This window comes from Acanthochromis polyacanthus, chromosome 21, assembly GCF_021347895.1.
Source record: "Acanthochromis polyacanthus isolate Apoly-LR-REF ecotype Palm Island chromosome 21, KAUST_Apoly_ChrSc, whole genome shotgun sequence".
Classification (NCBI taxonomy): Eukaryota; Metazoa; Chordata; class Actinopteri; family Pomacentridae; genus Acanthochromis; species Acanthochromis polyacanthus.
Window position 1 is genome coordinate 24,589,065 of NC_067133.1, and position 25,698 is coordinate 24,614,762.

At 39.0% G+C, this 25,698-nt stretch overlaps 1 protein-coding gene across 1 annotated transcript; it reads right to left on the reverse strand.

Moving 5' to 3' along the window:
- Window positions 1–7,601: 7,601 nt before the first annotated feature.
- kcnj12b (potassium inwardly rectifying channel subfamily J member 12b) lies at window positions 7,602–15,256 on the reverse strand. The gene is made up of 2 exons (XM_022207482.2): window positions 14,568–15,256; window positions 7,602–12,393 (listed from the first exon to the last, which is right to left on the reverse strand). Exon 2 carries the CDS (start codon window positions 12,284–12,286, stop codon window positions 11,006–11,008), a length of 1,281 nt encoding a protein of 426 aa, XP_022063174.1. The 5' UTR covers window positions 12,287–12,393; window positions 14,568–15,256; the 3' UTR covers window positions 7,602–11,005.
- Window positions 15,257–25,698: the final 10,442 nt, after the last annotated feature.

Sequence of the window (25,698 nt, forward strand, 5' to 3'; positions counted from 1 at the left end):
ACATTACGTAACATATGAGGTCCAGGAGCAAAAATGACATGAACCAAGTAAGATTAATATTAGTGGAAGGACACGATTAAAAATATGAATCTATCTAATTAGAGGCTTTCTAATTAAGTAATCACGACTGATTAACAAGGGCATAGAGGTAAAAAAAAAAAAAAAAGCGATATATGCAGTGTTGTCTTCATTTTAAATGCCAAAAGGATTTTGCGGCTCCTGGTGTTTTCTTTTCTGTGGGAAACGAGTCGAAATGGCTCTTTGAGTGTTAAAGGTTGCCGACCCCTGGTCTAAAGTGTTTAATAGTGTTTCTGAGTTTTTGTTTTAAAGTAGGCTTGATTGTGACATTTCAGTCATTTTCAAGTCAACACAAGACTTGCCAAGGCAAACACTAACGAGCTCAGTGAGGACTTGAGAGCATTGTAAATACCAAAAAGGAAGGAAAAAGGTACAAAAAATTTCCCAAACTATTTCAGGGGCAAGTATCAACTGTACAAAGTACCATCAAGATGTACCAGAAATTTCTCAAAGTTAAAAACCCCCAAGGATCTGATTGGACGTCAGTAGTGTCACCTCGACTTGCCAGAAAGATCAAGCGAGATTTGAAAACAATCCAAGGACAACTACCAAAGCTCTCCTGAAGGAAATGAGTACAAGTGGTGTGACTCTGTCAAGGCGGACACTGCACCAAAATGGTCTTTATGGACGTCGACCACAAAAGACCCCCTTGCTTCAACCACCACATGTAAAAAAGGTCGTCTGACCTTTGCAAAGATGTACCTAGAAGTACCTTGAAGAAAACCTCGAGCAGCCAGCAGAGAACCTGAACTTGGGGGAGCATTGGACGTATCAGCAGAACAATGATTCCAAGCATACAGTCAAGGTGGTAAAGAAATGGTTCCAGGACAATGATAATAATGTTATGTAGTGGCCATGCCAGAGCCCTGATCTAAACCCCATCAAGAACCTATAGATGGAGTTCAAGAAACAGGTGACAGCACGGAAACTCTCCAATGTCAAGGATCTTGAAACATTTGCAAAGGAAGAATGATCCAAAATTCCTACAGATACTTGCAAGAAGCTTGTGAGCAATTGCAAAAATCATTTGGAGGCTGTGATTAAAAAACAAAACAAAATGAGGGTTTGTAGTTGATTATTGAGACACTATGAATAATTTTGGACAGTGTGATATTTTGTTTTCACCCTGTTAAAGACGTTTCTTTAAACTTTCTGTCTTACATAAACTGGTTATGGCTTCAGGCTTACTTGTTTGTCCTTTTTATATCAAATCAGAAGTGAAATACTGATGTGTAACTGGAAAAAATGAAGAAATTTCTTGTATTTGACAGCAGTATGAATAATTTTGAGCTTAAGTGTAAATCTGCAGCAGGACTTCACTTCATGTTAACAGTTAGATTTGCCACTTGAGGGCAGCAGAGAGGTTCCTCAAAAGGCTCCAGGACTATTGTAACAGTTCTAATTTCTAAATGATCAATGATTATAATTCTATATTTGGTTTACTGTGCATTTTTGAGTAGCTTCTGTGAAAATGAACCAATTCCAGTATGTAGCCAGCAAATCATCTATTTGTTCATATATTTATGATTATCAGCTCAAATCAGTTGTCTCGGTACAAATGCTTTGAAATGTCATGAAACAATTCATGCTAATATAGTAAAGTGCAAGTTTGCTTGTTTATAAAACTGCATTTTCCCCCCCAATATTTGTTTAACTCTGAATGAGACAGTATACTAAGCGATGCATCTTCATGTAGCAAAATAAAAGGACGAGATGAAAAAAAAACAGCTTAAGATTCCACTTCCTGTATCAAAATGAAGGAACTGACTCTCTAAAATCCACATATCATCCCAAAGTATTTGAACTGACTGTTGTTTTAATACACAGTGACATCAGAGTCATAGTTTTGTAGTGTATGAAAAATATTTATTTTTATTTAATATATGTGTCCAACACATAGAATGTGGCTTTAAAGACTTATTTTGATTATTTTTCTTCTTTTTTTGTTGCAAATTCGGATTTTTTTTACTGTATGTTCACTTACTACTGTTTACAAAGGAGCAAAATGAATAGAAATACACTAATGTGATGAGGATATTTGTCTATCCAGTCTGTTATAGTCTGCTAGAGTCAACACTGCAAATTAATTTCAAATGAATTCTACTGTTAACACGCATGTTTCTGCAGTAATATCTTAACCTCATGCCACAATCTTATGATTTTACTTTTTCTTGTCACCAGATAATAAAATCAAGACATTAATTTAGTTAAAACAATGTAATAAATGGGCTGATGCTAAACAGGACAACCGTTAGATGAAGACAAACGGCCTCAGACAGAAGAATATCTCAAGGGATCAGCTGACTTTGGAGCCTGAGAATGATATAACAGTTTCTATAGTAGTTAGATGCTAATGGTTTTTGAAAGCAGAGAGGGGTTTCAGATGGAAGGACGGACAGAAGTCCTCTCTGCTCGCCCATTCCCAGCAGGAAGTTCTCCAGTTGCTGTGTTTGCCGTCGGTATTTGACTCAGTGCCTCCTGTAATCCAATCAGCCTGTTGCTGTAATCAAATACTGTACGTCTGCAGGAGTCCAGGGTGGAGCTGCAAGTACTACTGAGTGATGTGCTCAGCTGGAGGACGAATGTCTCCCTGAGCAAAACAAGATCACACAGTAAACACTTTGTATGTTTCAGTCATGTTGCCCTCAGCTAATACACTAAATGTGACTTAAAGCAGCATTTAAACCTTGGAGGGATTTTTACTGAATCATGTTGAGACAATCTGTTTATTCATTCTGACAGCAGCTTCATATCGTGTAAACACAGATGGATGAGATAAATTACCTTTAAATGACTTGGTTTGAGGATACAGGATAATAAACATATCAGTTTTTCCCTGGATAGTAAACCCATTTATTATTTACATACAGATAATGTAAGAATCTAAAGGTTTTATAGCATATGACAGTGAAGGTGTAAGCAGATATAAGAACCATTTAAGTGTAGTTCTACCTATAAATCTCTCTGCAAAGCATCTTGAGCAGATAAAGAATGATTAGCAACAACATAAATTGGGAAAGAAGTAGTGAAATCAATTTAATTTTATTTAAACGTATGCAACTACCAGAAAAATTCTTAATTCAGGCTTAAATGTAAGTAAAGTGCAAGTTTTCAGAAACACGCACTTTAAGTTAGATATTATTTAAATTAAAAATAAAGGTATGAGTTCAATTGCAATGATTTACTGATGTAAATGTATTTTTAAAAAACTATTTAAATGCATTAATACTGATGTTTTATAACTTCAGTCAAATTTTACTTTTCAACAGATTCCGTAAGCAGTAAAAGTATTACTTATATTAGTTTTTCCCACCAATTTATATAATGTTTTTATATGCAGTTGAAGTAGTGAAACTATATTCTTATAAGTATATGAAATGTGTCCATCCATCATCGATACACTGCCTAATCCTCATAGGGTCGCAGGGGAGCTGCAATGGGCGAAGGCAGGGGACACCCTGGATAGATCGCCAGTCTATCACAGGGCTATATATACAGACAAGCAATCACACTTGTATTCACAATTTAGAACAGTCTATTAACCTCAGAATATTTTTGGACTGTGGGAGGAAGCTGGAGAAAACCCACGCATGCACATGGAGAACAGACAAACTCCATGCAGAAAGATCCCAGGCAAGCCAGGACTCGAACCAGGGATCTTCTTGCTGCAAAGCAAAAGCCCTAACCACTACACTACTGAGCAGCCCGATATGAAATATATCTTAAATAATATTAAGAAATGTAAAAAATAAGACACCATTACAAATTAATGTTATTGTCCAGGTGTCATTAAGATGATTGCAATTATATTATGTGGTTGTATTAATCTGAATTATCTTTTTATCTTCTATTTCTAGTTCAATACATTTTATATACTGTTTAGAAATGTTAAATATATTCATATAGAGTCAAGTATTCCCACTTTGTATGTGAACAGACACAACTTTTGTCTGTTTGCATGCTGTAGTGTGATTTTTTGTATTGTTTATTTTGTGTTTCTTAAGTTATGAAATTCACACGGGCTTTTTTTGCGCACTTTCTCTTTGAGCAGTTACATAATAGTTTATATTACCGTCTATTCCACCCTGATTTCTAAAACCGGTTTCCTCTCTCAGTTTTTTCCCAGACGGGGTGGGTTTCTCCAGCTCGCTATCTTCCATGAACAAGTTCACGGCTCCTGACCTTTGAGCTGTTCTCACCCGTCAGAAGAATAATGTGACGCTGTCTCTGCCATCTGATTTTCCAGTGGGTGGAACGAGACGCTGCAATATAATATGAAGAAGATACTCAGATAGGTTTCCCTGACCTGCGCTGACTCGATTAAATGTCATGTCTCCGGGACGGGCCAAGAACGGCAGAGTGGGTTTGTTTTATGTTCAACACAGACACTCGTTTCCAAACACATTCACTTGATTTAGAGTGAAATTTCTTTACATCAGAGAATTGCGTAATCTGGATGTCATTCCTGTACGCAGCACATCAAGTCAAATAGCACCGAAAGTCATCATGATGGACATCATCTCGAGGCTGTTTCTTCTTTAGTTCTGATTAAACAACAGCACTAAATTTAGTCAGTAACAGCTGCAAAAGGCCAAAATGACCAACCTTGGTCTCTGTGGATGAGAGAAGTCAGAGCATGTTTACATACAATGAGTTCCATTAACAGGCCAGATTGAGGTCATTCCAAAAACTGGTCATTCAAACTCAGCTAAACCTCCCAGCTCACATTTTGTCTTGAAAAAAAAACATATAAAAAATGCTTATTAAAAAAAATGCTATCCAAATAGTTTTTTTCATTTAGAAATATTTGAAGTTTTGTCTAAACTTCATCATGTATTGCATCATGAATCCTTTATTACTCCACCAAAGAATGCAGCAGAGTCATGTGACATTCAGCACTGGTTTGCCTGTCTGTTAGGAACATTACTCAAAAACAGACAAACGGATTTGGATGAAATTTTCAAGCAAGGTCGGAAATGACACAAGGACCGAGGGATTAGATTTGGACAGTGATGCAGCTTATAGTCTGGATCCACAGATTTGTTAAAGTTGTACTGTACTATGTTGTACTATGTGAGACAGTGGCATGGCATCACTGTAACTATGATTTCAAGTGAATTTTATGACAGCTGCCTGCTGATGATCACACGATTGCGATCCTGCTACAAACTGACAATTACGAACTTATCTGTCGGAAATGATGCAATGACTGAGCAGTCTCGGCGTGTACTCCGTGCTTTTCTTGCTCTCCATTGGTTTGTTCTGATCTTTTTTCAACATACGCAAAACTCCAAAGCCTAATTCGCAACTTAAAAGTTTTTGCTAAGGTTGTTGCTAGAGATACGGACCTCTACCCGTAGTCTGTGGACTACGGATAAGGCACTTGCCATTTGCCAATCAGATACGCGAGATCTGGTCACGTGACTCCCGGTAGACGCTAGCGGTACGGACCTGTAGCATCGGTACTACAGGTACGAACCCTAAACCTGACCCTAACACTAACTCTAACCTTAACCTTTGCTTACCTTTCAACAGTTTGCAGTGGTTAGCAGCTTCTTGACTCGCGAGACTCGCGTACGGGTCCATATCTGTCTGGCAAATGGAAAGTGCCGTATCCGTAGCCCACAGGCTACGAGTACGGGTCCGTATCTGTAGACACTACCTTTTACTAAATATTAGACAATAATCCAGGGACCTATAAAAGATAGTTTTTGACTCAAAGAATCTTTCCCATTCAAAGATGTATATTTCCTTTAGTTTTGACCTTATATTTTCCCAAGAGGGATTGCTTTTAATTTCTTGAAACTTTACTGTGTCTGTGAACTGACATGGAATAACCCAATAACCTCAGCAAAGATTGACCCTCTGCCTGATCAAAACTGTAAATCAGAGAGTGAAAATAGTCTCATAATGCTGAGTGAGTAAACATATTAAAACTGTTCTAGCACTTCTTAGTTACAATTCTACCAAATTTGGTGCAAGATAAATGAAGTACAGTTACTGTTAGATCCACTTTTTTCAGAGTGGTACCAAGTAGCTTTCAGAAGGTCGTGTTTTATCAACAGAGCGCAGGTAAGATTATTGCCAAATCATACATTAAAACTACTACTCCAGAGAGATATTTTTTTTATTATTATTTATCCGTATCTTTTATCACAGAAAAAGATTGTGACTTGTTGGAAAAAGTTCAGAAAATTCAGAGAAACCTTGGGTTTGATCAAATTCAACTTTAAGATGACAAGTTAGAACATCTAAAACTTTGGAGATGCATCATTTTAAGTAGCAAAAAGTAGCTCTAAAGTGAAACAGTCATGATAAGCTGCAGGTCTGACGTGTCTGGAGTTAAGGAAAAAGAAATGCAGCTGTTGTCGTTGCATCGTGTTACTTCTTTCCACCAGCCGAGGGGGAAAGAATAGAGCTCCAGCAATTAAGGCCAAATTTGCCTTTCAGCAACCCACTCTACATGCTGGAAGACTGACCCTCCGCGGCTTCACATCCTCCAACACTGCAGAGTGGGTGGGAAGCATCCCAGGTTTATTCTCAGAGCTCCTTCAATCACACAGCACATCTCAGAGGATACAGAGCTATAAAAGTCAGAAATTAGACTTCCATCTGAAGAAAACACCCTGACAGTTAAGCTTAAAAGTTGCTGTTGCCAGGATGAGAGTTGAATATCTCACACACCTGCTCCTTAGCTCCTTATGTGTCAGGTCATTTTAAATGGTAATTGAATAAAACAAGATCTGGGTAGCATCACTAACACACAAACACAGTCATATGAGACTTATATTTGCACACTTTACAGCACTTTAAGCATAATGGAGACTTGCTGCATCTGAAATGGAGGTGAAGACGATAAAAGCAACCTGTTACACTCTCGTAATGTAGCAGTAAAGGCGACGAAAGCTTCGGATTCGAGAGTGTGTATCTGTGTGTGAGTCTTTGGTGCATGTGATCTCTTATCCACTGTTCAAGGTTACAGGGCAGTGAAATCAAAAAGATCTGCCAAGTCGTGCCTGTATAAATGCAAAGACGTGCCTGATTGGTTGCATATTGGTTGCATAAGTGAAAGAAGAAACCTCTGACCCCAACCAGATACTGTCTGAACAAATCACAGCCATAAATCACACTCCATTCCTTCCTGTTTATCAAACAGAGTGGAAACAAACCTGAGCAACAAAACGCACCTGGCAGATGCTTATTGTATTTAAATGATCCACCAAGAAGAAAAAAGGAAGCAGTTTTCTGCTCTGTCAGTTGTATTTTATTGTGGCAATCAACAGGAGATTTTGTTATTTGTGGCTTTTTAATTGTTGTCACACACAGCAAACTAAACCCTGCCAGGAGAAAACAAGGGGAGGGATTGCTTCAGATGAGTGAAAAAAGAGGTCAAAGTTGTTCAATTTAGTGGATGTTATTTCTGTCCTTTTAGCAAAGAATGTGTTTCCAGTTTCTTGGTGTCTTCAAGAAACGTAGCACTTACTTTTGTAAAATAATGTATAAGCAATAAACCAAAACAAAAGGAGAAAGAACTCATTTATTTACAATATCAGCCTGACAAATGTATAAATGGTTCAACCTTGACCCGGCTCTTTGTGCAAACGGCAGAGGAACCACCATTTGTTTTCCAGAGCGAGCCCATTCCCATGTTTTCGCACAAGTCAGCAATATATAAATACAAATGTGTTGAAGTCTGCTGAAATGGCAGTCAGGTGTATAAGTTAACCCACATGAAAATTCTTAGGTTGATAAATGTGGAGGGAAAAATGGATTCATCTCACCTGGGATCAGTTACACAGTCTGGCCTGGTATCTTCATTTATTAACAATAAAAGAACAAAAAAAGGCAGTGAAAGATGACAATGACGCCGCAGGAATATAGAAAAGCAACATAAACTGGTACTAAAACCACATTTTGTCAATAAAGTGCATTTATTCAAGGTTTTTATTTGGAAGTTGGTGATTCTGCCAAACAGAATTTATTATGAACAGGTCAGATTTACGTTCGGCCATTCAGGGTTTTCTGTTGAAGCTGTTTTTCTGATTTAAAAACATGAATTCACTTCAAGGTATGATTTCTTATCTCCGAACTGACATTTAATAATGAGATATTTCCCACTTTTTTCAACTCATGCTTCCTCATCTTCTGCATGTTTTCCTGTTAAATCATGGGATAAAACCTGATCCGATCTAGAAAATTTTCAATCTTATTGTCACAAAAATATCAAATTTTGTCTAAAAGATTACAAAATATATCCAATAAACATCTAAAACATTCAAGAATCACGACTAAAGTGTCCTCATATTAATTCAAATCCCTCTAAGACATGTACAGTGTCTCCTCAGGCAGTGCTGTCTTGTCAGGGTTTCCCTTTTGGTCAGTAGTTTATGGATTCGGCCTTTTAACTCGATACAGAGCAAACGTGACACAGTACTACTCCACTCTGTCTGTCCTGGGTCGCTATGTGACAAGGTTTCCTTTCAGATGTCTTTAATTAGAAATTTCTTCTGCCTGTGGGGCCTCTCCAGAAATTATGTGTCAAGTCTTTGATTACAGTATGTGGGATGTTACAGTTGGAGTTTCTCGTCCTCACGGTGTTTTTATATCTTTAAGTCACAGGAAGGGTTGAACTTGATGTGCTAGTTCTTTGATTTTGATAGTGGATTTATAAGGATGTGCAACTTAATTTATATTTTTCTTTGGGAACACACATTTTATTGCACCTTAGAGGAAATTTTTTTGCTCAACCTGCCTTGGATTGTCTAATTATAGCAGATTCAGTGGATTTGATCAACAGATTTGTCCACATGTTAATCTGCATTTTTGCTTCTGTTTAATTTCCTCATTCACTGTATATTTTCATTGGTGGCATTTGACATTTTATGGTGCATTTTTCAATTTAGTGCATTTTTTAATTTCATAGTGTATTTTACACTTTATTGTACATTTTGTATTTTACTATATTTTTCTATTACTTTGATATTATATAAAATGTTTTCCTTTCTGGTGGGGGTGGTAGTCACTGGACTCTTTCTGCTTGCGACTGTAGCAACAGAATTTCTACCTAGGTATCAAAAAAGTATTTCTGTTCTATTCATTCTATCTGAAGACTGTAATGTGCCAAAGTAAAGCAAAACAAGTAAGACTGTGTTCATTTTGCATAATTGTTATACTTGGTTTCATTCACCTGTAGGAAAACAGTTGGATAAAACTAACAGAAATGTCACGTTTCAGTCGCAGTTTCCTTTTTGTTTTCCATAGTTTGTGTCCCTTTCTTCTGCTGTGGTTAAATGACACCAAATATTAAACTTAAGGTGCTTAATTTGTTATATTTGGCCTACTGCATGTCAGTTAGAGGAGGTACAGGAGTCTAGTTTTCTGTTAGATCAATTAAAAAACAGCAAAGTGAAAATTATTTTGGCCTTTAATGCCATTGATTTTGTTACAAATACAAGGAAAACGAGAAAGGAGAGCCCAACAACTTAGAGGATTTATCAGATTTGTAACAAAAGGACGGTTTAAAAGATGCAAATATCACTCATCTAAGACTAATAAAGGCAAAAAAATAACAGAACAAGAGAATTTAATTGTTAACGCCATTGCTAGATAAGAGTTCATGATTGCGACAATCCTACTCCAGATTAGTTCCAAGGTCAGCAGTATTTCCAATTACATTATTTTGAGTGGAGTATTTCCTCACTGTGGGGATGCCACTACTGGATGGTACTATATTGTATGTGTGGACTAATATTAGCAGCTGTGATCTTCAGTTTATTACATTTTGGTTCGTTTCTCTCCAATAACCCCAGAAAATATGACTTAAGGTTGTGTATTTAGTTCTGTTTCTTGCAGTGTTAAAGGGGAAAATGCAGTAATGATTGGAAGCTTCCTTTTAGCTTGTCAGTAAAGCTTCACTGATAAGTGCAATTTCTTTAGTTCCAAGTTTTCCACATGGATCTGTAAGCTTTTTGACTTGGACCTGTTTGTTGTTGCCTTTGTCAGTCACTAAGCACGAAGTATGATGTTCGGACACCTTTCTTGTTTTGGAATGAGTCAGCTTCAGTCCTTTTAAAATCAACGGGACACTGACTTTTCAACCAACGCAAAACTAGAAATAGTAACCCTCCTATTATGTACCACCACCTGAAACCAAGGAGTTCCAGATGACAAGTCTTCCTCCAGCAACAAAACAAACTGCACTTTGTATGTGGAAAGTGAACAAACCAGTCATTTGATTCGGATTCTCTCAAAGTTACTGGTAAACATCACTGGGCGAAATGAAAGGTTGAGGAGAATACTTTGATCTCGTACTATGCAAAACATCCATATGATGTATCATCAGGTGTGTCTTTCCCTTTTTGTGATGAAAAACTCTACTTTGTCAGGTGTTTCCCATAGCAATGTGCAGGCCAAACTGTAAGTAAATTAGTTGTGTGCAAACTAACCAAGTCATCCACTGACACTGTATAATGTTGAATATTTAGAGTCCTGATGTTCACAAGTTATATCATTAAGATGAAAATCCACTTTTGATCTAAATCGATTTCTACCAGATGGAGAAATAGTCTTCAGGTTTTCCATCAGTTTCACTGCACACATAGTTTGTAAATCATATATTTGAGGAACAGCATCTACAATCATCAAACAATTCTCAAAATGTTTATACAAAACTATGCTATTGTCATGCACTTTATTACTATGATAAACATGACAGTTCTGTTTGCATTTGATAAAGCTCAATAACCATCTCAGGAAAGAAAACAAGTTCCTCCCATGAAAAGTACAATGAGTTTCACTCTTGTTTGTATGCTGGAGGTCAGTTCTGCTGGTGCTCAGCAGTAAATCTTTTCAGTGGTGTCCTCATGTCAGTGACAGTCACAGGGCTCTCCACACAACGCTCCTATGGATCCAAACACAACTAAACAGGTTAAATGGCTGATTCTCTACGGGAGGGTGTCTGATCATGTCCAGGAGCAGTCAGTTTGTTCCCTAACTCAGACGAACCTTTCCTGTCCTCCTCTTTCTCCATGTCTCCCTCATCCTCCTCGTCCCTGCTGATGAAGGCCAACTCGTTCTCGTAGCAGAAGGAGTTGGCGCCAGATGTTGGGAATTTTCTCTCCTCCATGTCCTTTGCACTGCATCTTGGGGTGGACGGGACTTCAAATGTCTTGTGAAAGTAGGCGTAATCTATCCTATACTGGCTCTTCTCCTCGAAGATGACGGGCTCAAAGCGGTGACCCCACAAGACCTCAGAAGCCAAGTAAGAGCTGCGAGCTTGTGTCGTCATGGCTGTGGCCTCCACCAGCCCTTCAAGTATTATTACTATCTCAAAGTCGGATGTTTCCAGATCTTGCTTGCTGATGCCGAAAAGTGGACTTTCTTCATCAATCTCGTGTATGACAGTGAGGGGTGCAACCAGAAACAGGCGATCAGTGCCTTTGTCGTAGCCCACATTCATGTCAATCTGATCCAGGGGGATATACTCGCCTTCCTCTGTGTAGCGAGGCTTCACCAGCTGAGCTCGCACATGAGCCTCCACAATGTGGCTTTTCCTCAGATTAGCAACCCTGAACATGAGGCACAGCTTCCCGTCACGCAAAGCAATCACTGCATTGTGGCTGAACAGTAGCGTCTCTGCTCGCTTTTTGGGTCTCGCCATCTTGGCCATGATGGCACCAATCATAAAGGCATCGATGATGCAGCCCATGATGGACTGAAAGACCACCATGAAGACAGCTGCTGGACATTCCTCCGTGACACAGCGAGCTCCATACCCGATGGTTGTCTGGGTCTCGATGGAGAACAGGAAAGCTGCCACAAAAGTGTTAACCTGCGTGACACAAGGAACAAAACTGTCGTCTCCTGCAGGATGGTCCATGTCACCATGCATAAGGCCGATGACCCAGTAGGCCAAACCAAATGTCAGCCAGGACACCACAAATGCCAGGCTGAACAGCAGGAACATGTATCGCCAGCGGATGTCCACACAAGTTGTGAAAATATCAGAAATGTACCGCTGCGATTTCTCGTCCATGTTTGAGAAGTGGACGTTGCACTGGCCGGTCTTGCTGACAAACCGGCTGTGGTATTTACGTCTTGTGTGGATCTTGCCATTTCCAAAGCTGCCTACAGCCGGCATGGTGCTGAGTCGGAGGCCTTCTTCTTCACAGGACAAGAAAGTGTGGTGGTGGGCTCTTCCCACACTCATGCCTCAGTGGGACGCAGCCACAGGGCTTCACACGATCAGCCCGGCTCATATAAAACTGACCAGGTTCACACCAAGTGCTCAACTCTGTCCAGCACAGATTGTAGATTCTGTAAAGGAAGAACAGGCAGAAAATGAATGTGTATAATTGTGAAAGTGCATTGACAAAACAGGAAAAGAGGGCAGATGCATTCATTTAGTTTAAGCAATGAATTATGATGATGATGATGAATCATCTGTAGATGGTAAATTTCCACAGTTACAAACACTGCATCATGTTCTCATCAATCAAACCCAATTGAAACCCATTTTTTAAATCATTGAGCATAATTAAATCTATTTTCTCTGTTCATTCTACTCTCCTCTCTCTTCCAGAATTTCAGCATTACTTATAAAAACAGATTTTTGGTAAATATTGTGCAGCTATCATACATAAAATGTGTAGAATTCTTTCAGAAATCACAAATTAACATGTTTAGGAGCTTTAGGACTGATTTGAGTTTAAAAAAAATAGCTGCCAGTTTTCAAAGCTTTATCCCTGTCGATTTAATCACAAGTTTCTACTGTTCTCCTTCACAGTATTCAAGGTTTTGTGGCTGTTTAGATGTTGACAAATTGTTACTGCATAATTAGGACAATCATGACACATTTACACAAACATTTTCAGAGTGTCTTCTTTTTCATGGCATATTTTTAAATATTCATCTCCTCCTACTCTACTGGAGATAGTCTAGGTAATATACAATACATGTTTCACTGATCAGCTGGGTTCAGAAATAGCCAGCTAATCCAATGCCCTGCCATTTTATGTGACGTATCTTCTGTTTCCTCCAGCTGGCACAACTATTAGAGTTGCAGGAGCGCTGTGATGCGACTGTGAGTCCCCTGTGAGACTGAAAGTAATACGGGCTGAAAAAGATGGGGCAGAAAACTGGGTATGATAGTAGATAAAGCCTCGGATAGAAATGGTTTGATGGTGGAAATTGATGGGAAATTTCAAAAGGTGGAACTCTATCCGATCAGAGTTTTTATCAAGCTTGTATAGACGGTATAAACAGTAGTATGAATTACATAATATGGCACTTTTGTCATTAATGGATTTCAATTCCTATTCTAAATCTTTTTTTATGTGTGTAAGACCCTTAAATTTTCCAAATCTTTTCTTTTCTCACCTGTATATACAATATTTAATGTATTGAGCTAGTTGAAATTAAGACTTGATGGTGAAAAGTCAGAATCACCAAATTTCTTGTCAATTTATCTCACCTGAAGGCATTTCCCTCAAAACACAACTAGAAAAAGCCATCAACTGTGAAGATTTTCATCCAGTAAATGCAGAGATATATCTGGAAAGGTTGACCAACTGATAGACAGACAATTTATTGACCTAATTGGAGTCAAAAATCTAACTTCTCATACCTGCATTAGGACCAAAACAGCAGAAGATGCTGCAGATAATTTCCTGCATCCTCAATGCTCAGTGATATTCAGGATATTCAATCATCAAAGGAGTTGCTGTTTCATCTGTTGTGATTGTTTGTGTTATTAGTTTATTAGTGAAGGTTTCCCTGACATGACACAGCTGCATTTTCAAGCCATAAAATAAGAACTGCAGACCTGAGGGACCCAGAGAAATACATGTGACATGTTTAGTGCTGCATTTTAGATCATTTTTTTTATTATTATGCTTGATTTTGATTATCTTTTAGGATGCCTGAGCGAATTGTGGAACAATTGCTTTAGTAGCACAATTTGTTTTTTTTCTTCAAGATGTAGTCAAACTTTCAAATGGGGTCATAAAGGCTGCACCATTTTATAGCTGGGGACAAATAGACATTAATACCCTGCAATAAAACATGCACCTGCAAAAATACAGCAGACAGATACCTATTTTAATTGACACTTTCTGTGCAGATCCAATCCATACCCCAGGGTGATAATTGACAAAAAATAGCCTTCTTCTTCCTTTTTTTTTTTTTTGCTTGTGAATGACCGTCTGGGTTTGTTTTGCACAATAGTCGCAATTTCTTGGTGGTTTAGTTGCTAGGAAGCAGGATGTTGCGTGTCCAAATGATATTAATATCTAATAAATTGTCTCAGGAGCCACACTGAGCCTGCTGGGCTGAGATCTTAACACTGAGGAGTCTTTTTCCCTGCTGATGTTTCTCACAGCTGAACCTGTCCTCACTGAAAATATAATTGCCATTACAGACAGAGAATCTAAGAATGGAAGTTTGCAGTATTATATTTAAAATTTTTTTATCTAAAATCATAAGCAGCTTACCTTGAGTGCAACTGTCTCCAATAAAAGTTGATTTCCAACTTTCCTTTTCTCCCAGTTTCTTAGCCAAACTGCTGCATGTTTCTCCTCAGGCTTCCTTCACCTGTTTTCTTCTGTTAAGAGTAGAATCCCACTATCCTCTTGAAACAGAAAAGTGAATGACCACAGAGTATCTTCATGTCTCTGACTCCAGATTATAATGCATCTCTTTCTCTGCTAATTGAGCAGAGCACTACAGTCACTCGTATGTATTCCAGAGTCAGTGCTCAACTGAAATCCAGATCATCAGAAATAGATCAGAAATTACAAAATGACTTCAGTGAAGATCTGAAGTCATAATTTTGACCCTCAGAATAGCACAACAACTTGATCACAGCTATCCCAAATTAAATGAATATAGGGTTCACGCGGCCTGTTGGGTCCATTCCAATCAAAAAATCAATTCCTCACAGGTTATTTTAGAGTCATGGGAAGTCGACAGTCTCTCCTCTTCCACGTGTCTCACACTTTCTTAGTATAACTGCTATCTGATCTCGTTCTGCTGCAGATCCCACTCTGTATCCCACATCTAGTGAACTATTGCTCACTGCTCAGCTCTAGTCCTCCCCCTCCCTTTCACGGTGTCACTGTAGAGACTTGGCATTTGGAGACTACATGCTCTTCCCCTTCAAAGCGTCCATGGTCAGCTGATCGTTGCCGGTGCTGAGAGAACCAGCTGGTTTATTCACAACTGATATCACCTAGAGAGATCGGAACACACTGTTTTCGTTTGGCTTGTTTCTTTGTTCCTACAAGGTATTTCTTATCCCCTGACTGTGTTGCTGTAAAGAATGAACACTGCCGATGAATAAATAAACATTTATTACTTTATTTTCAGAAAATGCAGACCAAAAATTGCGTGTATTACTTGTCCAGAGGTAAAAATCTATCTGTTAGTTGGTCTTCTGTGAACACACATTTTGCATGTTGCCTTTATTTTCTAACTAAAAGCAAGCAGATTACAGAGTGGGTGGTGTGGTCTCCATTTTGACTCATTCAGAAAGCAGAGCAGCTCTCGTTGAGCATGCTGGACTCAAAAAGCTCATGTAGGCAGTTTCTTTCTGAACATCAGTCTTTTGGCTGATGTGTGTGTGCATGGCTGAGATCACTGAGTTTCTTGTGTGTCAATTAGCAGTTGCTAAAAGAAAGACTAAGAGTCTAGAGCCAAGACTGGATGACTCCACTTAGGCATGGAACTGCTTTTGAACTCAATGTACAGCTGATGGAAATTTCAGTAGTTTTGAAGGTATTTGGTCATAAATAAAAGTTTTGGTTAGAAATGAAAAATCACCTTAGTGAATAGAATACATCCTGAACACTATTAGATGTGTTCAACATTTGCACTAATGCACAGCAGATTTGATCATGTTGTGATCCAGAAAATTCTTGGCCTGATCGGGATCTGTGGAGTATGGAGGTCAGGTCAATGCCTGGAGCTCTTGGTCCTGTTCCTCGAACTGTTCCTGCAGATATTGCAGTGGAACAGTGAGCAGTGAGTAAAGTGGTACATGTCAAACTAACATCCACATGAACACCAGCAGTATATTACATTGTAATGAGATGACAGTTATGTGAACTGGTTTAAAATGAGATGGTGGCATACAAAGTGTTCAGCTGTCGTTGAGGAGCAACTTGAGGAACAATGTCTTGCTCAAGGACACTATGACAAGTCCATGGGGTTGGGAATCTAGGAATATTACAGTTAGTTGACAAGGTGGTTGATACGTGTCAAAGTTACATCCACATGGATCCAAAGTTTCTCAGAAGAACATTTCATTGTAACATCAAAGTCAAAGTCAATCATTTTATCCATCACTGCTTTTTTATGTTGGTGATGTATGTTCTATATTTCATGGCAATCCATGTGGAGATAATTCTGTCTGGACCAAAATAGTTGACCTACCAACATACAGATCATCATCTCCATCTATAGATCCATACCTCTGGCATTTTTCTAAAGTTCCAACCACCAATAGGCTGGACAGAAAGATTGACAGACTAATAACTATTCCTTTGAGGCCTCAGTTCATTCCCAAACACCCCTGTTTGGATATTCATCTGTATGTGTAGATAACAACACACGTCATTCTGCTTTTTGAAAACCAGCCACCACCGCTCTGGCCGGATGTTTGCAATTCTTACATGAGTTTCGCAGGACGAAAACAGGATTAGTGGTTCCAGTTCTGGCCTAACCCAGATTCACCGAAGGCCATTGCTGAGCAGAGAGATGGTTGGAAGGTGCTCGTGACACGTCAAAATCACGGCCTCCAAGGAAGCCGAGGCAGTCTCGGTATCAGTTTTCTAAATATAATCGGAAGTAATATTTGACCTATGTGAGTATTAGTCCTGCAGGATCTGTGTTCACTAAAGCGGCAACAGTAATGTTTCTTTATTCTTTTAAGGAGTGCAGGCATAGATATGAGCCTCACCTGCAACAGAATACATGCATTGTGAACATTTGTAAGGAACTGACCAGATCTAAAGCCTTATATTGAAGATTTTTAGGAAGCATTGTGAATAAAATAAATGACTCAGCCTATACAGAAGATTGAGCAAACATTGACTGAATGAAATGTTTTGCAAAAAATGTGATAAATGTAACATCCTACTGCAGTAACAGCAATAACTGTTGGAAAATGGCACCTTTTGTTGGCCAAAAATGATGCTTCGTGTGTGCTTCTCCTGTAACTGTACACTACAAACTGCTACTATGATGTCAGGGCTGTAAATGGGTTATGGGTTCAGTTAGGGGGATGGCAGTCCAGATGGGGATGTGAAGTGTGCTATCGGGACAGAACGAGCCCAGAGCCCAGTCGATACCTCGCACCCAGCGAGTTATTTAAAGGCCCCCTCACTGCGGCAGGACAAAGTGGGCCAGACTCAACCGCACTCAAGCTGATACAAGCTGCAGCCTTTGGTCGCACTTGATCACCTTTCAGATTATCAGCATGCTACGGAGCAGCAAACTACTGATTCACGTCAAGGGTTATGCCATGCTATTGTTGACCTTTGAGGCACAGAAGGAGAGAACAGGAAGTTTCCTCAAAGTTCAGTCAGATACAAGAGTAAAAGTCTTCTTCTTATTTGGCTCATTTGCTGTGTATTTCTGTAGCTTTCTATATATATCTAGGGTACACACTGTAGGTTTTTCAGACTGTACAACCAGCACTGTTCCCAGTAGACCACACACCAAAAAACTTTTATGCTTGTTTTTGGTGCAATATCCGCACATTAATTGCCGTGAATAATGAATATTTTGTACATTTAAAAACTCTGGGCAATATCAGTTTTTCTGCAGATACAAGAATCTACGTAATACAGTGCATCCAGAAAGTATTCACAGCGTTTCACTTTTTCCACATTTTGTTATGTTACAGCCTTATTCCAAATCGGATTCAATTATTTTTTTCCCTTAAAATTCTACACATAACACCCCATAATGACAAAATGAAAAAAGTTTTTTTGAGAGTCTTGCAAATTTATTAAAAATAAAAAACAAAGAAATTACATGTACATAAGTATTCACAGCCTTTGCCATGAAGCTCTAAATTGAGCTCATGTGCATCCTGTTTCCACTGATCATCCTTGAGACGCTTCTACTGCTTAATTGGAGTCCACCTGTGGCAAATTCAGTTGATTGGACATGATTTGGAAAGGCACACACCTGTCTATATAAGGTTCCACAGTTGGCAGTGCATGTCAGAGCATAAACCAAGCATGAAGTCAAAGGAATTGTCTGTAGACCTCCGAAACAGGATTGTGACGAGGCACAAGTCTGGGGAAGGGTACAGAAAAATTTCTGCTGCTTTGAAGGTCCCAATGAGCACGGTGGCCTCCATCATCCGTAAATGGAAGACATTTGGAACCACCAGGACTCTTCCTAGAGCCGGCCGGCCATCTAAACTGAGCAATCGGGGGAGAAGGGCCTTAGTCAGAGAGGTGACTAAGAACCCCATGGTCACTTTGTCAGAGCTCCAGCGTTCCTCTGTGGAGAGAGGAGAACCTTCCAGAAGGACAACCATCTCTGCAGCAATCCACAAATCAGGCCTGTTTGGTAGAGTGGCCAGACGGAAGCCACTTCTTAGTAAAAGGCACATGGCAGCCCGCCTGGAGTTTGCCAAAAGGCACCTGAAGGACTCTCAGACCATCAGCAAAAAAATTCTCTGGTCTGATGAGACAAAGATTGAACTCTTTGGTGTGAATGCTAGGTGTTTTGTTTGGAGGAAACCAGGCACTGCTCATCACCAGGCCAATACCATCCCTACAGTGAAGCATGGTGGCGGTAGCATCATGCTGTGGGGATGTTTTTCAGCAGCAGGAACTGGGAAACTAGTCAAGATAGAGGGGAAGATGAATGCAGCAATGTACAGAGACATCCTGGATGAAAACCTGCTCCAGAGCGCTCTTGACCTCAAACTGGGGCGGCAGTTCATCTTTCAGCAGGACAACGACCCTAAGCACACAGCCAAGATAGCAAAGAAGTGGCTTCAGGACAACTCTGTGAATGTCCTTGAGTGGCCCAGCCAGAGCCCGGACTTGAATCCAATTGAGCATCTCTGGAGAGATCTGAAAATGGCTGTGCACCGGCGCTCCCCATCCAACTTGATGGAGCTTGAGAGGTGTTGCAAAGAGGAATGGGCAAAACTGCCCAAAGATAGGTGTGCCAAGCTTGTGGCATCATATTCAAAAAGACTTGAGGCTGTAATTGCTGCCAAAGGTGCATCAACAAAGTATTAAGCAAAGGCTGTGAATACTTATGTACATGTGGTCTCTTAGTTTTTTATTTTTAATAAATTTTCAAGAATCTCAAACAAACTTTTTTCATGTTGTCATTATGGGGTGTTGTGTGTAGAATTTTAAGGGAAAAAATGAATTGAATCCGATTTGGTATAAGACTGTAACATAACAAAATGTGGAAAAGGTAACGCGCTGTGAATACTTTCCGGATGCACTGTATTATTGTTTTTCTACTTATGGACAAATCTGTGCAATATTAATACTTGATAAAGCAATCTGTGCAATGCCATTGTTATGTGCAATATTGTTATTTCCACATCCTAAGGGAATGTGGACAATCTGAACTATTGATGGAGTATATATTTTTAAATTTTCTACTGACATTTCTTAAATGTTTGCTGCTATAACAATTCAAATTTCCCCACCGTGGCATTAATCAAGGCTTATGGTATCATACTGTATCGTCGGATATAAAATGAACTCTGGTGTCATTACTCTACACAAAAATGTTCAATTTGTATGCCAAAGCTTGTAATTTGAACTTGTTAATTGGAACAATCACTGCTCACATTTATTTATTGCCTAAAATGACATTCAAAGTCATAATTTTCTCATGACTTCATGCAATTCATAACAGTTACAACAGACTTGCTCAATCTGAGTAAAAATAAAAGTAAAAATAGAAGTGCTGCATGTGTAACCTGAAATACAGAAAGCAGCTTTCTAACTCAACACGAGTAAGGGTGTCTGGGTCAACTGAAGTAAAAATTGTGAAACACCGGTTGACCTGATCATCTAGAGAAGTATACAGTATGAGACAATATGGTCCTTGAGCAATAAAATAAATGCAGCATGAGTAAAAAATGTGACAGGAGCACAGGGTTTGGAGGGTTTATTTATTTGAACTAGTCAATAAGCAGATAACATCTGAGAAGCTTCAGATGAACAACATGATGAGTGCAATAAATAATAAAATCAGAAGTGATAATATGGATGCATACCTTTATAATTGCTACCTCATTATTGCCAATTTGAGGTAATAACTTACCATATTACCCATAAGTGTTTAATCCATTATTACCCTCTTGTCTATAACACAATTTTTAGCATCTTACAGTAATTAAACCACCATTAAAACACCGATATTATTGCCAGTTTCCAGGCTACTGCCTCTGTATTTGTGACAGTATTAACTCAGTGTAACCCTTGTCATACCAGTGTAGCATAAAATGCTCCGATACAACAGCAGCCGTACGATGCTTCTTTTTCAGCTTCTGTTCCATTTTAGGATCAAACTTTACTGGATAAACCACCAACAAAATGGTTACAGGTCCACTTTTGCACAGCAGTGATCACAAGAAACAGAAAGAAACAAAACACAAAGGAAGAGATGCTGCTGAAAGTTGGCAGCCAACACAACCAGTGAGTGGGGAAGAGAGGCGTTGTCCACCCACCCAACACAAAGAAATGCTGCACATAACCAAGACGGAGGACTTTCTTTAGGAGCTGTTCACTAATCTCCCTGCTCCAGTTGGTGAATGTGCTCCAGGCCAGCCTAATAAAGATCCTTAGTCATAATAATAACTCTTTCACCTTGTGAATTAACATGTGGAGGACATGTTGAATCCAGGGCAGCTTAGTTTGAGGCAACACCTGCACTCAGTGAGAGGGAATTAAACCTTTGTTATATACTGCCCAATACAAGTGACTGCCGAAAATTACTTACGGTAGATGGATGGGAATGAACTCATTTTCACTTTGTAAGTTAACAATCAGTGTGCAATAACAACTTCTCTGTTCAGTAACACAACTGAAGGTTTTGGACACAGAGTGGTCTAACCTACTTCCTGTAGTTTTGGAAAAAAATGGGTTAAAAGTTTTGTTTCTTCAACAATGGTCTAGCATTTGAAGTGCCATTGTAATGCTATATTTGGGTTGTGGGTTAGACCACTTTGCCAGTGAAATATAAACCATGAAATCTTACGAGCAATAACATAAAACTCAGATTTTTGTTGTGAGTTAAACCATTCTGTTTCTTACCCTCTCAATTATTTTTGCTATTATTATTTATTACACTATGCACATTTTTCAATTTTATGTTTGTACTTTCGAGTCATGTCTAAAATTTTAGGACATGTTTTTCTGTTCATGTTTATCCTGTATTTTTTCAATTGTTCAAATTTCTAGTCTTGAATGGATGCAATACAAGCAATTTCCCCTCTGGGATCAAATAAATATTTTTTCATCACAGATCATGCTTGGCTGTTATGATCCAAATGAAATTTCAGAAATATGACTGTCTGATCTTACAAGATAGATAATATATTCGTATTATTTAGCAGGTAAGATGCCTGACTAGTTTATTATTCAATTCGATTCAATTAATTTTTTTGTTGAATCACTGTTTGTGCCTTTTCAGGACATCCAAATCTCACAGAAAGAATCTTTATACCCACCAATCTGTACTGTTTTTGCCTCAACCAACTCTCCTTGTATACTCATGGCACAATTACAGTCCATACATAAACATTAGACATTTAAACCACCTGACTAATATTGTTTAGATCTACCTTGTCCCACCAAAACAGCTGTGACTCCTGGGGCCACTGGGAAGAATGTGGTTTCTGGTACTGGACGCGTTGGTAATGGCTCCGTTGGGTCCTGTAGGTTGTGGAGTGGAGCCTCCATGGACTGTGCCTGTTTAAACACATCCTGCAAATGCACAATCCTTTTTACATCTGGAGCGTTTGGAAGACAGCTCTATTTGGTTGTGTTCTTCAAGCTTTTTCTCAGTGTTTAGGTGCATTACTGTTCAAAAGTTCGGGGTCACCCAGACAATTTCATGTTTTCCATGAAAACTCACACTTTTATTCATGTGCTAATATGATCGCACAAGACATGTCTAATCATCAGTTAGCCTTTCAAGGCTGCACAGTGGCGTAGTAGTTAGCACTTTCGCCTTGCAGCAAGAAGATCCTCTGTTCGTGTCCCGGCTTTCCCGGGATCTTTCTGCATGGAGTTTGCATGTTCTCCCTGTGCATGCGTGGGTTTTCTCCAGGCACTCCGGCTTCCTCCCACAGCCCAAAAATATGCTGAGGTTAATTGATTACTCTAAATTGCCCGTAGGTGTGAATATGAGTGTGATTGTCTGTATATGTAGCCCTGTGACAGACTGGTGACCTGTCCAGGGTGTCCCCTGCCTTCGCACGAGTCAGCTGGGATAGGCTCCAGCACCCCCACGACCCTAGTGAGGATAAAGCGGTGTATAGAGAATGGATGGATGGAATTAGCCTTTCAACACCATTAGCTAACACAATGTGCCATTAGAACACAGGATTGATGTTTGCTGGAAATGGGCATCTGTGCACCTATGTAGAAATTCCATTAAAAATCAGCCAGTTCCAGCTAGAATAGTCTTTTACCACATTAACAATGTCTAGACTGTATGTCTGTTTAACTGAATGTTGTCTTCATTGAAAAAAACTGCACTTCTTTCAAAAATAAGGACATTTTTAAGTGACCCCAAACTTTTGAACGGTAGTGTCGGTGTCAAACTAACATCCTAATAAATGACAGGACTCAAGATTTCCCAGCAAAACACTTCATTGTGAGATTTATTTATTTATTTATTTGTAGGGACAGTGCACATCAATTAACATATATTTAGACAGCAACAGACGTAAATATGTCAGATTTTAGTAACAATGCTAATTTGCATCCGCAGTCCCTCGGCAGGTAAAAATAAAAAACACACAAAACAGTGAAACATAGGGCAATAGGTCACAATAAAAAGAAAACTGGTCACAATAAACGGACAATAGGTCACAATAAAAACATATTACAAAAACTACACAAAAGAAGTTAAAGTTCAGTGGTCAGGCATATGGGTTCTGTAAAGCGTCTTGAGGCAATTTGACTGTAATTGGCGCTATATAAATAAAATTGAATTGAATTGAAGACTAGTTCACTTTCAGCCACTGTTTAAGGTGAGTTTTGAAGGTTAGCAACATGGGACACTCCCTTATGGAGAGTGGAAGACTGTTCCAGATGTTACTGACATTCACAGAAGGAGCATTTTGTTTTTCTGTGTGGGACTTCACATTCCCCTCTAAAGTTAATCTGTGTCATTCACTTTACCTGTCAGTGGTGTTATTGCTGTATACAAGCATTGACTGTGTTACACTGATCAGCCTCAGCGTCCTCCATGCCGAGGTTGGCTATTGGCAAACTGATATTGGTGCCAAATTTATATTTGTATCAGGTGAACAATGTAGGATTTATCCATTGTCATGGAAACGCTGACAAATTTGAGTTGGAGCTCACAACTTGCATGTGGGTCAGACGCCTCTGGACCTGATTTTATAACACTGTGGTTCAAAACAAATTTTAAAAAATAAAGTTTTCGTTGTTGTTCTTTGCCAATTTGAAGACAAACACAGATTTATGTCACTTGTGGGAAGTAAGACAAGCAGAGCTGTGATTCCATCAGCTGCACTGTAAACACAACTGAAGTGTATCATTGGGGAAGCAGGCTGCAGTCAGATTAGAGCAGCCTGTGTGCTGGATGCAGTAATTGATCTTTGCATGACTAAATGGGCCACTTATTTTTACAGCCCGAGCAGGTGCACCTGTGTTCTGGTGTTTCTGCATCAGCCGCTGATCAGTCATGGAGACCTGGTGAGTTTGTGGGGCAACACGACTCAGAACAAACCCTGTAGGTGCACACAAAGACACACAAGCATGCACAAAACTTCACATGTAAAGTAATGCAAAAATAAACTGAATGAAGCACGTACATTCATATCATTATTAAATTCTTTAATTTCTAGATTTCACAGTGTTGTATGAAAAGTACACGTTTGTCAAAGGTTTTTAGTTAAAAGCAGAAATGCAATTCTAATAGAATACACAAATTCAGCAAACACCTCCTCAGGACCTACTAGGTGTTTGCTCTGTGTGGCACTGAAAAAAAAGTATTGTTGTGTGAATAGAAAACAAACAAAATGACTCAGATTGATCAACACAAGGCTATTGGACACATTCAAGCTGGTCCACGTTCATGCTCGTGCACACTTGGCAGTGGGAGTCATTTGGCTTATTATCTTAATGTGCTAAATGGTGAAATATGATAAGTATTTCTCCAGAATCTCAGACGGCACCTTTAAATTTAGTTGTTGGGCAACAGTTTGTGCATGGTCATCGAAGTGTCAAGATGAAATAAGCTGGAAAAATTATTTTCTAAAAGAAATAATCTCACTTAAATGAAGCATACTACCATTAAAAAAAATTTGAGGTCTCTTAGAAATGTCTTTATATTTGAAAGAAAAGCATTTTTTTTCAATGAAGATAACAATGAATTAATCAGAAATACAGTCTAGATATTGTTAATGTGGTAAATGAATATTCTCGCAGGAAATGGCAGATTTTTTATGGAATATCTACTCACTCCTGTTATGTGTTCTAATGCTACATTGTGTTAGCTAATCAAGTTTGAAAGGCAAATTGATGATTAGAAATCCCTTGTGCAATTATGTTAGCACATGAATAAAAGTGTGAGTTTTCATGGAAAACACAAAATTGTCTGGGTGAGCCCAAACTTACGAACAGTAGTGTAGCTAAAGCAACAGCAAGGACATGAACACTATTAAGAATTACATCAGAAACCTGATTCCCAGGTGAGCCACACTGTATTCTGCTGGTAGCAATTAAAAATATTAAAAACATGACCTGAGGGCCTGATCTGATCTATTGATAAAGATGGACAAACTTCTCTGTGACGTCACTCATCAGTTTCCTGGAAAAAAAGAGAGCAGTTTTTAAGCTCAGTTTGATGGCTCAAGGCATAGGTTAACGTCAAGCCAAATCATGAAGATTACAAAATAGGTGGAGGGTGACAGGAGATGAAGCAGGTCATGTGCACCTACCATGCACAACTTTAAGCATTAATAGAATTTAAATGGGTAAGTTATATACAAATTCACTTCCTGTACATTAGTAATGAATGCTAAAATTAGCTATACAGACCTATTTTTTGGTACCAGGTTGTTTATTATTTTAACATATAAATCTGTGGGATGGGCTGCACAGTGTGGTAGTGGTTCAATTCAATTCAATTCAATTCAATTCAATTTTATTTATATAGCGTCAATTACAGTCAACTCGTCTCAAGACGCATTACAGAACCCAAATGCCTGACCCCCAGAGCAAGCCCAAAGGCGACAGTGGCAAGGAAAAACACCCTTTTAACAGGGAAGAAACCTCGAGCAGAACCCGGCTCTATATAGGGGGGACCCATCTGCCTGCTGGCTGGGCGGGTTGAGAAGGACAGAAGAGGGCAAGGGGGAGGGATGGGAGAAGA